At 37.0% G+C, this 15,074-nt stretch overlaps 1 protein-coding gene across 1 annotated transcript in view; it reads left to right on the top strand.

Moving 5' to 3' along the window:
- The first annotated feature begins 6,991 nt into the window (after nt 1–6,991).
- Nucleotides 6,992–15,074, top strand: part of NCAPG (non-SMC condensin I complex subunit G) — a 47,046-nt gene continuing 38,963 nt past the window's right edge. Inside the window, exons 1-4 of the mRNA XM_065877638.1 lie at nt 6,992–7,218; nt 8,157–8,360; nt 8,873–9,101; nt 10,863–11,008. Coding sequence (XP_065733710.1) covers nt 7,108–7,218; nt 8,157–8,360; nt 8,873–9,101; nt 10,863–11,008 — 690 coding nt within the window. The 5' untranslated portion in view covers nt 6,992–7,107. The remainder of the gene's footprint in view (nt 7,219–8,156; nt 8,361–8,872; nt 9,102–10,862; nt 11,009–15,074) is intronic.

Raw genomic sequence — 15,074 nt, 5'->3', positions numbered from 1 at the left:
CGACAACTGAGCCTGAGCTCTAGAGCCCATGCGCCTAGAGCCCGTGCTCCACAAGGAAGAATAGCCCCCGTTCGCCACAACTAGAGAAAGCCTGAGCGCAGCAACAAAGACCCAACGCAGCCAAAAATAAATAAATTAATTAATTAAAAAAAAGAAATTAGATAAGGATGATAAGGACTGATATTGTGTAACAAAGTACCAGTGTAACAAGGTACCAAAGTCCTAATCAATATTTTTTTTAAAAAAGGTGTGAGAACTGGAAAAAAGATATAAAACTACTAATTTACAGATGATATGGTCATCTAACATTAAAAAAAGCCTAACTTATAAACTATTAGAGCTAATAAAAGAGTTCAACAAAGTTTCTGGATCTGAGATCAACCTATGACTATTCATTAATTTATTTATATAGCACTTAAAATTTTCCAGGTACTATTCTAGGAACTGCACAAATGTTAACTCATTTAAAATTCTCCTAACAATCCTATAAGATAGGTACTTTTATTGACCCCATTTTATACATGAGGCTTAAGCTACCTGTCCAGGGTCATATATCTACTAAGTGATAGACTCAGGATTTGACCCCAGGCACTCTTAACACCAGCAATACTAACCATGAAATGTATTACATACATCACTTGCACAATAGGGGCAAAATAAAAAACCTATAAAGGATTTAAGAACTAATCAATGATATGCGAGACCTCTATGAAGAAGACTGTAAAATTCTAATGAAGGACACAGATGATTTAAAATAGACAGACATTCCATGCTCTTGGATGGAACAATGAATATTATAAGAACTTTTTTCCAAATTAATTTATACAATTCCAATATGTTAAGAATAAAATTCCACATATAGCTAAACAAACTATTTAAGCAGAAGAGTAAAGTAAATATCATGGCCTACAGGATATTAACACATACTATTACACATGTTACAGAAGCCACAGAAATTAAAGTAGGGTGGTTAGAATAAGAACAAATAGTCCAATGGAACAAAGCTCAGAAATAGAGCCACATAAGACTTAAGAATGTAGTATACAGTAAAGTTGGCACATAAATCAAGGGGGAATGAATGCATTTAGTATATAATAATATTGGTAAAAACTGGCTCATTACATGAAGAAAAATAAAACTGTATACCTATATAATGCCACATACAAAGGAGGACTCATGACAGGTTAAAGACCTAAATGAGAATTGTAAAACTATATAGTTAATAAAATATAATGCAGGAGAATATCTTTGTGACTTAGGGCCAGAGAAGCACTTCTTAAAAAAACATAACGCACAAGACCAAAATACGATGAATTCAATCACATCAAAATTAGTATTTTTGGATTGAACTAAACACATCAAGAACAAAGTTAACTACAAATCAACAACAACCAAAAAGGTAGCAGTCTCAATAAAGAAATGGACAAAGGACAAAAATATCCAATTTACAGAAGAGAAAATCCACAGGCCATTAACTATATGATGAGTAAATAGATATCACATTATTCTATTATTTTGGTAAAAATTAGAAAGCTGGAAAATGCCAAGTGTTCGTGAGGGGACTAAAGGAACTCCCTTAGAAACCAGCACTACTGGTGGGATTACAGACTGGGGTAACCTTTCTGAAGAGCAATCTGTCAGCACTACTTAGTCAAACTATTTGCACAACTCATGATGTAGGAATTCCACTCTTGGGTATATATAGCAGAGAAATTCTCCATAAGACCAACATGTACTCTGGGGAGTCATCTTTGATGGTAAAGAAATAGAAGCATTCCAGGCTTCCATCACTGGAGGAGTGGATAGATTAACATGTGTTAAAAGCACATTAGAAGTATACATAGCAACATGGATGGACTAAGGGCATAGGTCCGAACGAAAAAAGCAAAACCAAAATATCAAGATCCCACTCACGCCATCATGTAGGAATGATTTCCAAAATGAAAGTTAGTAAACATCTCTAGTTTCAAATACACACTGAAGTGGATATGGTCTGGCTTCGTGTCAGTACTATTCCTCTAAAAAACATTTCTCTGGCTTCTACTCATTCTTTATCTAATTTAGTTCTCTGCAGTGCCTGGCACGTATTAGGGGCTTAGCAAATTTTTTGGAAAAATTAATGAGAGAATGATGAAGGCCTGCTGTAAGTAACTATACAAGCATGTTTCACTTTTATTCTAGGGAGACAAAAATTCCTAAATTATATTCAGGTGATTTGGTAGTATGTTGTACAAAGAGAAATGAAATAATTTTTTTAAACAAGATCAACAAAGATAATGCTACTAAAGCAATATAAAGGTCACTGCTTATAACTTCATCTTTAAGAACATGAGTGCAAATACTTTTAAAAGTTTATAATATTATTATCTACTTCAATCTGAAAAAAAAGGAAAATTTAAAACATACCATAAGTATTTTATTGAGACAGGTGTTAACTTTTTTTAAAAACTAATTAATTAATTAATTATTTTTGGCTCTGTTGGGTCTTTGTTGCTGCGCCCGGGCTTTCTTTAGTGTGGCGAGCATGGGCTACTCTTCGTTGCGGTGTGTGGGCTTCTCATTGTGGTGGCTTCTCTTGTTGAGGAGCACGGGGTCAGCAGTTGTGGCTCCCGGGCTCTAGAGCACAGGCTCAGTAGTTGTGGCGCACAGGCTAGTTGCTCTGCGGCATGTGTGATCTTCCTGGACCAGGGCTCGAACCTGTGTCCCCTGCATCGGCAGGCGGATTCTTAACCACTGCACCACCAGGGAAGTCCCCAGGGGTTAGCTTTTAATTCTTCTGTCCTCTTATACTTTTACTATTTTCATTTCAACCAGATTCCATTTGCATGATTATTGATTGGCTATACTTCAGTAATTATGTTGCTCAAAGCATTCTTTAAAAGGCTCACCCTACTTTTTTTTGTTAAGCAAAAATAAAACAAAGTTTCTTTGAAGGCATACGTAAATTCTAGAGTGAACCCATCACTGTTACCTATTTACATTCCATGAGTAATAATACCCTCATATCAAAAGTGAATTAACCACTTACTCTGTACACTCCCATGTATAATTTACTTTGAAAGAACCATTTTTCTGTGATTTCAGAACTAAACAGACTTACCATATGAATTAGTTAGTTTGCTTAGTTTAGCTGCTACAATGTGTTCTTTTCCCTATAGCATTTAGAGAAAAAGTCAAGACACAGGTAACCTAAAGGCAGTGAGTTTAAGCTTAATATAGCATCTTTTTTTTTTTTTACCAGTTTTATCGAGGTATAATTGACAAATTACATATATTTAACATGTACAATGTGATGCTTTGATATATGTATTCACTGTGAAATGGTTACACAATCAAGCTAATTAACATACCCATCACCTCACAGTTACTATATATTTTTTTTTGCATGTGATAACACTTGAGATCTATTCTCAGCAAATTTCAAGTATACATGATCAACTATAGTCATTATGATGTACATTAGGTCTCTAGAAAGGCTGTATGCTTTGATATCTATTTCCTCCACCCGCTAGCCACCGATAACTCCCATTCTACTCTTTATTACTATGAGTTCAACTTTTTAAGATTCCACATATAAGTGGGATCATACAGTATTTGTCTTTCTCTGTCTGGTTTATTTCACATGGCAGAATGTCCTCCAGGTTGACCCATGTTGTTGTAAGTTGCAGGATTTCCTTCTTTTTAAAGACTGAATTGTGTATGTATATAAATGTCACATCTTCTTTATTCATTCATTCATTGATGGACACTTAGATTATTTCCATATCTTGGTTACTGTGAATAATGCTGCAATAAACATGGGAATGTAGATATATCTTTGAGATAGTAATTTTATCCTTTGAATATATACCAAGAAGGGGGATTGCTGGATCATATGATAGCTCTATTCTTACTTTTTTGAGGAACCTCCATATTGTTTCCCACCAACGTGTATAAGGGTCCTAATCCTCACCAACACTTGTTATCTTCTGACTTTTTGATAACAGCCATCCTGACAGGTGTGAAGTGATACCTTATTGTGGTTGTGATTTGCATTTCCCTGATGATAAGTGATGTTGAGATCCTTTTCATATACATGTTGGCCATTTGTAGGTGTTCTCTGGAAAAATGTCTATTCAGGTCCTTTGCTCATTTTTAAAGCAGGTTATTATTAATTTTTTTGCTACTGAATTATATGAGTACTTATATATTTTTGATATTAACATCTTACAGGATATATGGCTTGAAAATATTTTCTTCCATTCCAAAGGCTGCCATTTTTGTAATCTAGTATCTTTTTTTTTAACTTTTCAGATAATGTTCCAAAAATACTGAACAAAAACATATTAATCCCCCCTGCCCAAGCTGGTCAAAATATACTTAGGCTGACCTCTGGTGGCCAGATGCCTCATCCCTCAGTAATGACAAAATGGTACGAAGTCACCTCTCATTTGTGGGTAACCAAATAAAATATGGTAAATGAAATAATATTGTTAGAAATTTCACAGTTAAACAAAGCAACAAAGGTAGCAGGCACCCAAAGCATAAAGAGAGCTGAGCAATTAAAGGCCACAAAATAAGAAAAATTTCTCCAAATATTAGTTTGTTCTGACTTTTAGTTCACCAGTTGATTTTACATGAAAAACAAATGGTATATTCAGTGGTTCCCAAAGTAAGAAGAGTTCTACACTATCTAATACTGTAGTCACTAGCCCCATGTTTATTGAGCAGTTTGAAATGTAGCTAGTGTAAAATAATTCCCAATTCCAAAGACTTAATAGGAAAAAAAAAGAATGTAAATTATCTCATCAATATAATTTATGTTGAGTACATGTTGAAATGATACTTTGGATACAGCTGGTTAAAAAATTAATGCCCGTTCTAGGTTTCTTTCACCACAGCTGTCTAGGTATTCTACATTTTAGCTATAGTGAGATTATAAATGTTATCGACTATATTCCATGCACTCTTAAACCTCTGCTTTCCCTCTAGCTGATTAACCTAAAATACCCACCCCTCTTGCCTTTTCAGAAATTAGACATCTTGATAATTTTAAAATTATGGGCAACCCAATATTTACTATTACTGCTACCATATTTACTATTTTAACTAGCATCTGAATACCTGCAATGTTTCAGGAATTAGGACTATGAAGAGAATAGATGAATAAATTATGGCATGCTCATACAACAGAATTCTAGAACAACCTATATGTACCTCAGTTTCCTCTTCTTAAAAAGACAGAAAGAATTTACAAGGGTTGTGCCTAAGGATTAAATGAAGTAAAGTGCTTAGAACAGTGTCTTGGCATATAAGGTGATGAAATAAAATTCATATTTTATGGCAAGACAAGAAAAATTTAAACATAAAAATTTTCTCTGCCTGTTTGGGCCTCCTCCCTCCCCTTTAGTGTGTGTTGTGTATCTGCACTAACCAAACCTTCTTAGGAGATAACCTTCCTTCTTAATCTTGTAAGGAGTCAAGATGACCCATGACCTACTACTCTCTTTGTAACTATAGCTCTGGATTGTGTAAACTGTCAATAATACGTCATTTGACGTATAACCCTTTGTCTCAAAAACATATATTACTGGGCTTCCCTGGTGGCGCAGTAGTTGAGAGTCCGCCTGCCGATGCAGGGGACACGGGTTCGTGCCCCGGTCTGGGAAGATCCCACATGCCGCGGAGCGGTTGGGCCCGTGAGCCATGGCCGCTGAGCCTGCGCGTCCGGCGCCTGTGCTCCGCAACGGGAGAGGCCACAACAGTGAGAGGCCCGCGTACCGCAAAAACAAAAAAACCCAAAAAAACCCCACATATATTACTGTGCTTAGACCTCAAAAGGGCAGGACAGTCCTGAGCCTCCTGAAAGATTGTCTCACAGGTTATAACCCTCAGGTTGGCTTGAATAAAATTCTCCATTTCTTTCCTAGATCAACCATTGGTTAATTTTTCCTCGACAATGGGTCCAAAAGGTGTTGTTATGGTTATGAAAATATCAATATGAATAAACCTCAAAAATAATACTGAGTGAAAAAACCAAGTTGCACATAGGATCATTCATATAATGTTAGAACATGAAAACAATATAAGATGCTTATTCAGAGATTTATTCATATATCATTAATACATAAAAATTAACAGTAAATTCAGAAAATCCATTGCTGCTGGGGAGGAAAGGTAGTTCAACAGGAAAAAAGGCGTACAGCCTGCTTTGTAATCTATTTCTTTAGATGTTAATAATTGTCTCAAATAATTCCATTAAAGAACAGTTTAAAGACTTAGTTCCTGCCGAAAGGCACTCCAAATTTCTTTATCTTACCATTACCCTAAACTCTTTTTCCATTCTGTGTTGAAAACATTGCCGTTATGCACCTCTGTAAACAGGCCTCGAAAGCCGGTACATCTAAAACAAGCTATACCTAAATTAACCCGTGCCTCTCTTCCCATACTGCCTTACACGTTTGCAGACTCTCCACCAGACGCGGACCGAAGGCTTAAAAATACTGCGGCCCGCCTCCATCTGGAGACCTCGGAACATCCTCCTTTCCAGTAGAAACCAGGCCGCCGCCCAGCACTCCCGCACGCCCTAGCTCTCCCTTCTGGACGGATCTCCGAACGAACCCCTCCTCCCCTTCAGCGGGGGCGGGGATTCGTCCCCTCAGCAGATTCCCTTTCTCACCCAAGAAGGATCCGTTCTTCTTCCTCGCCTCACTCCCAGCCTCAAGACACGACTAAGTCTGGCGCCACCAGCTCTGATCCAACAGTCACTCCGCCGCAAGACTCGCAGTCAGGTGGATACCACTTCCGGGGGGCGCCAACTCCTCCTCCTCTTAGAAACGCCACTTCCCACTCGCAAAACGGTTTAAAAGACCCTAAGCGCAAGCGCCGCATCGGTGGGGTTGAAGGGGGTGGTCCCATCTCTTCCCATTCGCTCCGCTCTAAACTCTCGCGATAGTCTCGCGTATTTCCTTCTCCCGCGGGAGTTATTTGAACGTTCTGGCGGTTACCACGTCCTCGGCTGTCGGCCGCCTGCAGACTGAAGCGTACCTGTGGAGTCCTTGACCGTGGTCAGTCGGGCCAGCTGAAGCCGAGCGCTGACAGGCTTCGTCACGACAGGGTCCCGGCGCCATGGGGGCGGAGAAGAGGCTGCTGCCGATTAAGGAGGCCTTCCAGCTGGCGCAGCAGCCGCACCAGAACCAGGCGAAGCTGGTGGTGGCGCTGAGCCGCACCTACCACTCGGTAAGCGATGCGGCCCGCGGCACCGGGCCCCCGCCCCTCCCTTCCCCGGCTCGGCCTAGCCTCTCCCGGGGGCTTCCCGCGACCTTCCCGACTCCGCGCACCAAGACTCCAACCTCTTAACTTTCACGACCTGGTTCGGAGAGGCACACCCTCTCCCCTCCCCCGCCTCTTCCCAGCGGCCTCCGGCGCGGACCGTTAATCCTCAGGCGGTGAACTTGGAGAAGAGTTTGCGCGTACCGTGGCGACCGGGCATCTAGTGTAGGGCCGCAGCGTGGATCCTGAACGCGGTGTTGTCCCTCAGATCACCGCCCACATTTAATTACGTAAACCTAGCCCCACTGTTAAATTGTATCAAATCACCAATTAGCAAATTAATCGTTAGGACTTGGCTCTTCTTAGTCATGTAAATACTGTTTGTTTCGTTTTTAAATGAAGCCTCAAGAAAAAGAGGACCATGAATTTCGGGGGAATAAATTATCTTGAGGTCCGAGAAAAATTGTAAGTCAGTATAGGGCTTGAGGGTATGAGGTAGGATGTGAGTTATATCAAAAGGAAATTGCTGTGTAATGTTAAGGGTAATACGGTAAAATGCAAAAGCTGTGGTTGATTTTGGGTTGTTCATGAAGAAGCAGATTTTTACTAAACTGGTACCAAGGCATCATATTGAGAATTCAAGGGTGTTAAAAAAAAAAAAAAAATCAGAGGAGTCCTTTCACTGTCAAAATTCATGTTTGTTTTCTTCCTGGGAGAAATAAATTTCTCTGGAGAGAAATTTGTGCAAATTTATTTCCCCTTTGATGGTTTGGATAATTGAGAGTTTACTAAATAATGATTTTAGTTTGTTTGAGTTAGGGCTGGTGTTTTCAGTGTCTTAGAGTAATGTTGAGAAAAAAGGATTTTATCCCTGCAGTTTGTGAAGGGTTTCTTTTCTCTTTCAGGTGGATGACAGAACAGGTTTTTATGAGGAGTTTGTTAATTACCTTAAATATGCTATGGTGGTCTATAAAAGAGAACCAGCTGTGGAGAGGATAATAGAATTTGCAGCAAAGTTTGTTACTTCATTTCACCAATCAGATATGGAAGATGATGAAGAAGAGGAAGATGGTGGCATTTTAAATTATTTGTTTACTTTTCTATTAAAGGTATACAAAAACTAGAATTTCGAGGGAATATTGTAGAAAATTTTACTATTTTAAAAGGGCCATGGGAGTTTGTATATCTTAGAGAATGAATATCTGGTAATTGAGAAAATGTCTGAACGAATCTGCCTTTTATAGGAAATATTAGAACTGTCATTAAGATTAAAAAGTGAACTTTTAAAAACTCCAGCATTAAATTTTTAATGACCATTCTAAACCAGTTCTTACATACATTTGTTTGAAATGGGTTCTCTAGTTCAGCAGTAAAGAGTTCCTCCGAAGAGGAATATGCTCTTGTAATTTAGCAGATACTTTAGACTGTGTATTTTGAGACGTTTATGTTGTGTAATGTGTATTTAGCATGTATATATGGATCAAGGTAGCATTATAGTTTTTCTGCAAGGAATGAATTATTGCTATAAATTCTTGAATTCTAAACATAGAATTCAAATGGTATGTCATTATTTAGTAATGGTATGTGACTTGGAATAAATTTTGTTTTGTTTCTGTTTTAGTCTCATGAAGCAAACAGCAATGCAGTTAGATTTAGAGTATGCCAGCTCATAAACAAGCTCTTGGGAAATATGCCAGAAAATGCCCAGATTGATGATGATTTGTTTGATAAGATTAATGAAGCCATGCTTATTAGATTGAAAGATAAAATTCCAAATGTAAGGATACAGGCAGTTCTTGCTCTTTCACGCCTTCAGGATCCCAAAGATGATGAATGCCTGGTGGTTAATGGTATGTATAGCTCCTTAAATCCTTTTTCAGTTTCACTGACTTTGTTAAATTCTCAGCAGATGAATTTTCTTATTATGAAATATTATGGAAGAGCATAGTTTATATATACACACACACATACATGTATGTAAAAATATATGATTAAAAAAAAATACCCAAGTAGCCACCATCCAACCTAAAAATAAATAGAGCATCATCAGTACCTCTGAAGCCTATCTTATGTCCCTTTCTAGTTATATCACTCTCCCTCTGAATTAACAAATATCTTGAATTTTGGGTTCCCTTTTGTTTGTTTGTTTAAACAGTTAACCACATGTATATACTTCTAAATAATGTTTAAGTTTTGTGTATCATTTTGTATGTTTTGTGGATCATACTATATTTTTCTGTGCTCTCAACATTATTTCTCATTGTAACATTCATCCATGTTGATATATTACTGATATACTGTTCTATTGTATGAATGTAAGACAATTTTATTGTTTCTAATATTGATGGACCTTCTAGTTGTTTCCAGTTATTTTCCTCTTAAAATACAGTGTCGTTGCTATGAACTTTCTTACACAGTACATGGCTTCTGGTGCACAGTTTTTCTAGGATATGTATCTAAGGGTGGACTTGTTGGGATATGTGCATTCAGCTTTATTAGATGAGGTACAAGTGTTCTACAAAACATTTATCAATTTATATTTCCAATAACAGTGCATAAACGTGTTCATTGAGCCATATCCTCTCTAGTGATTGGTACTGTCAGATTTTTAAATTTTTGTTAATCAGGTTGTGTGTATCATATGTCATTGTTATGCATCTTTTCATATATTTAGCAGCCAATTTTGTTTCTTCTGTATAATGCCTATTAACGTGTTCTCATTTTTCTATTGGTTTGTCTTATTAATTGGAGTTCTTTATATATTCTGAAGGGAAATCCTTGGGTTATATGAATTGTTAGATCTTCCTGCTTTCGATGGATTATTTCACTGTCTTCACTATGTCTTTTTTTGGGCAGAAATTCCTCATGTCAGAATTACCAGTCTCTTCCTGTATGATTTGCACTTTCTTTTACTTAAGCAATCTTTCTCTACCTCTGGGCTCATAAAGATAGTCATATTCCAGTTTTCCATATATGCCTAGGTTTATTTTGGGAACTCTTCTGGTTTGTTTTTCTCTTTGTCCCTGTTACTACCTTTATAATTTTGATAACTGGTGGTAGTTGTTATTTTTTGGTGTTAAATGAGGGGCATAATAATATGTAAAACATATATGTTTAGTAGTCAACATATACTTGATTATAAAGCATGGGAAAATCTGAGAAATAGAGGTGAATAAATATTTAAATACAGGAAATGAGTTTTGTTCAATGAGTAAAATCAGAAGTTATTTCTTTTTAGGATTCATTAAAAATCAAAATACTGAGTTCTTTATAAAGCCATATCAGTTTAAAATAAACTGGCTTCCATCCTAGACTTGTTTCTAAATCTTAAAGAGTAGCAAAGACATAATCTGAATGATGGATTTTCCATGATCTTTAGGGTTATTTATTTTCAGTTTTAGCCTTCCTGCCCAGTCCATTGACTAATTTCTAATTCTGTCCTTTTTAAGGGATGTTGGAAGAAAAAAATCTTCAGCTAAAATTAAATGTGTAAGACTAAGAAATGATTTTTATCATTTTAAAGATTAAATATCAAAATGTGGGTTATCTATGACTATGGCTAACTAAATAATATGTTGTTAGCATACTAAAATGTATTGCTCTATTTTTAGCATATGCTACTTTGATTGAAAATGATTCAAATCCAGAAGTTAGGCGGGCAGTGTTATCATGTATTGCGCCATCAGCAAAGACTTTGCCAAAAATTGTAGGGCGCACCAAGGATGTGAAAGAGGCTGTCAGAAAGCTGGCTTATCAGGTAAATAAGTCCAATATCTTATATAGACACGTTCTTAAAAGACAAGAAGTTGTATTCTTAAAATACTTTTTTTTAACATCTTTATTGGAGTATAATTGCTTTACAATGGTGTGTTAGTTTCTGCTTTATAACAAAGTGAATCAGTTATATATATATATATGTTCCCATATCTCTTCCCTCTTGCGTCTCCCTCCCTCCCACCCTCCCTATCCCACCTCTCTAGGTGGTCACAAAGCACCAAGTTGATCTCCCTATGCTATGCGGCTGCTTCCCACTAGCTATCTATTTTACATTTGGTAATGTATATATGTCCATGCCACTCTCTCGCTTTGTCACAGCTTACCCTTCCCCCTCCCCATATCCTCAAGTCCATTCTGTAGTAGGTCTGTGTCTTTATTCCTGTCTTACCCCTAGGTTCTTCATGACATTTTTATTTTTTCTTAGATTCCATATATATGTGTTAGCATATGGTATTTGTCTTTCTCTTTCTGACTTACTTCACTCTGTATGACAGACTCTAGGTCCATCCACCTCACTACAAATACCTCAATTTCGTTTCTTTTTATGGCTGAGTAATATTCCATTGTATACCTGTGCCACATCTTCTTTATCCATTCATCTGATGATGGACACTTAGGTTGTTTCCATCTTCTGACTATTGTAAATAGAGCTGCAATGAACATTTTGATACATGACTCTTTTTGAATTATGGTTTTCTCAGGGTATATGCCCAGTAGTGGGATTGCTGGGTCATATGGTAGTTCTGTTTGTAGTTTTTTAAGAAACCTCCATACTGTTCTCCACAGTGGCTCTACCAATTCATATTCCCACCAGCAGTGCAGGAGTGTTCCCTTTTCTCCACACCCTCTCCAGCATTTATTGTTTCTAGATTTTTTGATGATGGCCATTCTGACTGGTGTGAGATGATATCTCATTGTAGTTTTGATTTACATTTCTCTAATGATTAATGATGTTGAGCATTCTTTCATGTGTTTGTTGGCAGTCTGTATATCTTCTTTGGAGAAATGTCTATTTAGGTTTTCTGCTCATTTTTGGATTGGGTTTGTTTTTTGTTATTGAGCAGCATGAGCTGCTTGTAAATTTTGGAGATTAATCCTTTGTCAGTTGCTTCATTTGCAAATATTTTCTCCCATTCTGAGGGTTGTCTTTTCATCTTGTTTACGGTTTCCTTTGCTGTGCAAAAGCTTTGAAGTTTCATTAGGTCCCATTTGTTTATTTTTGTTTTTATTTCCATTTCCTAGGAGGTGGGTCAAAAAGGATCTTGCTGTGATTGATGTCATAGAGTGTTCTGCCTATGTTTTCCTCTAAGAGTTTTATAGTGTCTGGCCTTACATTTAGGTCTTTAATCCATTTTGAGCTTATTTTTGTCTATGGTGTTAGGGAGTGTTCTAATCTCATACTTTTACATGTACCTGTCCATTTTTCCCAGCACCACTTATTGAAGAGGCTGTCCTTTCTCCATTGTACATTCCTGCCTTCTTTATCAAAGACAAGGTGACCATATGTGTGTGGGTTTATTTCTGGGCTTTCTGTCATGTTACATTGATCTATGTTTCTGTTTCTGTGCCACTACCATACTGTCTTGATTACTGTAGCTTTGTAGTATAGTCTGAAGTCAGGGAGCCTGAATCCTCCAGCTCCGTTTCTCGTTCTCAAGATTGCTTTGGCTATTCGGGGTCTTTTGTGTTTCCATACAAATTGTGAAATTTTTTGTTCTAGTTCTGTGAAAAATGCCAGTGGTAATTTGTTAGGGATTGCATTGAATCTGTAGATTGCTTTGGGTAGTAGAGTCATTTTCACAAAGTTGGTTCTTCCAATCCAGGAACATGGTATATCTCTCCATCTATTTGTATCATCTTTAATTTCTTTCAACAGTGTCTTTTAATTTTCTGCATACAGGTCTTTTGTCTCCTTAGGTAGGTTTTTTCCTAGATATTATATTCTTTTTGTTGCAATGGTAAATGGGGTGTTTTCTTGATTTCACTTTCACATTTTTCATCATTAGTGTATAGGAATGCAAGAGATTTCTGTGAATTAATTTTGTATCCTGCTACTTTACCAAATTCATTGAATAGCTCTAGTAGTTTTCTGGTAGCATCTTTAGGATTCTCTATGTATAGTATCACGTCATCTGCAAACAGTGACAGCTTTACTTCTTCTTTTCCGATTTGGATTCCTTTTATTTCCTTTTCTTCTCTGATTGCTGTGGCTAGAACTTCCAAAACTATGTTGAATAAGACTGGTGAGAGTGCGCAACCTTGTCTTGTTCCTGATCTTAGTGGAAATGCTTTCAGTTTTTCACCATTGAAGACAATGTTGGCTGTTGGTTTGTCATATATGGCCTTTATTATGTTGAGGAAACTTCCCTCTATGCCTACTTTCTGCAGGGTTTTTATCATAAATGGGTGTTGAATTTTGTTGAAAGCTTTCTCTGCATCTATTGAGATGATCCTATGGTTTTTCTCCTTCAGTTTGTTAATATGGTGTATCACATTGATTGATCTGCGTATATTGAAGAATCCTTGCATTCCTGGAATAAACCCCACTTGATCATGGTGTATGATCCTTTTAATGTGCTGTTGGATTCTGTTTGCTAGTATTTTGTTGAGGATTTCTGCATCTGTGTTCATCAGTGATATTGGCCTGTAGTTTTCTTTCTTTGTGACATCCTTGTCTGGTTTTGGTATCAGGGTGATGGTGGCCTTGTAGAATGAGTTTGGGAGTGTTCCTCCCTCTGCTATATTTTGGAAGAGTTTGAGAAGGATAGGTGTTAGCTCTTCTCTAAATGTTTGATAGAATTCGCCTGTGAAGCCATCTGGTCCTGGACTTTAGTTTGTTGGAAGATTTTTAATCACAGTTTCAATTTCAGTTCCTGTGATTGGTCTGTTCATATTTTCTATTTCTTCTGGTTCAGTTTTGGCAGGTTGTGCATTTCTAAGAATTTGTCCATTTCTTCCAGGTTGTCCATTTTATTGGCATAGAGTTGCTTGTAGTAATGTCTCATGATCTTTTGTATTTCTGCAGTGTCAGTTGTTACTTCTCCTTTTTCATTTCTAATTCTATTGATTTGAGTCTTCTCGCCGTTTTTCTTGGTGAGTCTGGCTAATGGTTTATCAATTTTGTTTATTTTCCCAAAGAACCAGCTTTTAGTTTTATTGATCTTTGCTATCGTTTCCTTCATTTCTTTTTCGTTTATTTCTGCTCTGATCTTTATGATTTCTTTCCTTCTGCTAACTTTGGGGTTTTTTTGTTCTTCTTTCTCTAGTTGCTTTAGGTGCAAAGTTAGGTTGTTTATTCGAGATGTTTCCTGTTTCTTATGGTAGGGTTGTATTGCTCTAAATTTCCCTCTTAGAACTGCTTTTGCTGCATCCCATAGGTTTTGGGTCATCGTGTCTCCATTGTCATTTGTTTTTAGGTAATTTTTGATTTCCTCTTTGATTTCTTCAGTGATCACTTCGTTATTAAGTAGTGTATTGTTTAGCCTCCATGTGTTTGTATTTTTTACAGATCTTTTCCTGTAATTGATATCTAGTCTCATAGCATTGTGGTTGGAAAAGGTACTTGATACAATTTCAGTTTTCTTAAATTTACCAAGGCTTTATTTGTGACCCAAGATATGATCTATCCTGGAGAATGTTCCATGAGCACTTGAGAAAAATGTGTATTCTGTTGTTTTTGGATGGAATGTCCTATAAATTATCAATTAAGTCCATTTGTTTAATGTATCATTTAAAGCTTGTGTTTCCTTATTTATTTTCATTTTGGATGATCTGTCCATTGGTGAAAGTGGAGTGTTAAAGGCCCCTACTATGATTGTGTTACTGTCAATTTCCCCTTTTATGGCTGTTAGTATTTGCCTTATGCATTGAGGTGCCCCTATGTTGGGTGCATAAATATTTACAATTGTTATATTTTCTTCTTGGATCAATCCCTTGATCATTATGTAGTGTCCTTCTTTGTCTCTTGTAAGAGTCTTTATTTTAAAGTCTATTTTGTCTGATATGAGAGTTGCTACTCCAGCTTTCTTCTGATTACCATTTGCATG

The sequence above is a fragment of the Phocoena phocoena genome, chromosome 5, assembly GCF_963924675.1.
Source record: "Phocoena phocoena chromosome 5, mPhoPho1.1, whole genome shotgun sequence".
NCBI classification, from domain to species: Eukaryota; Metazoa; Chordata; class Mammalia; order Artiodactyla; family Phocoenidae; genus Phocoena; species Phocoena phocoena.
This window is presented reverse-complemented; position numbering and strand designations above follow the sequence as displayed.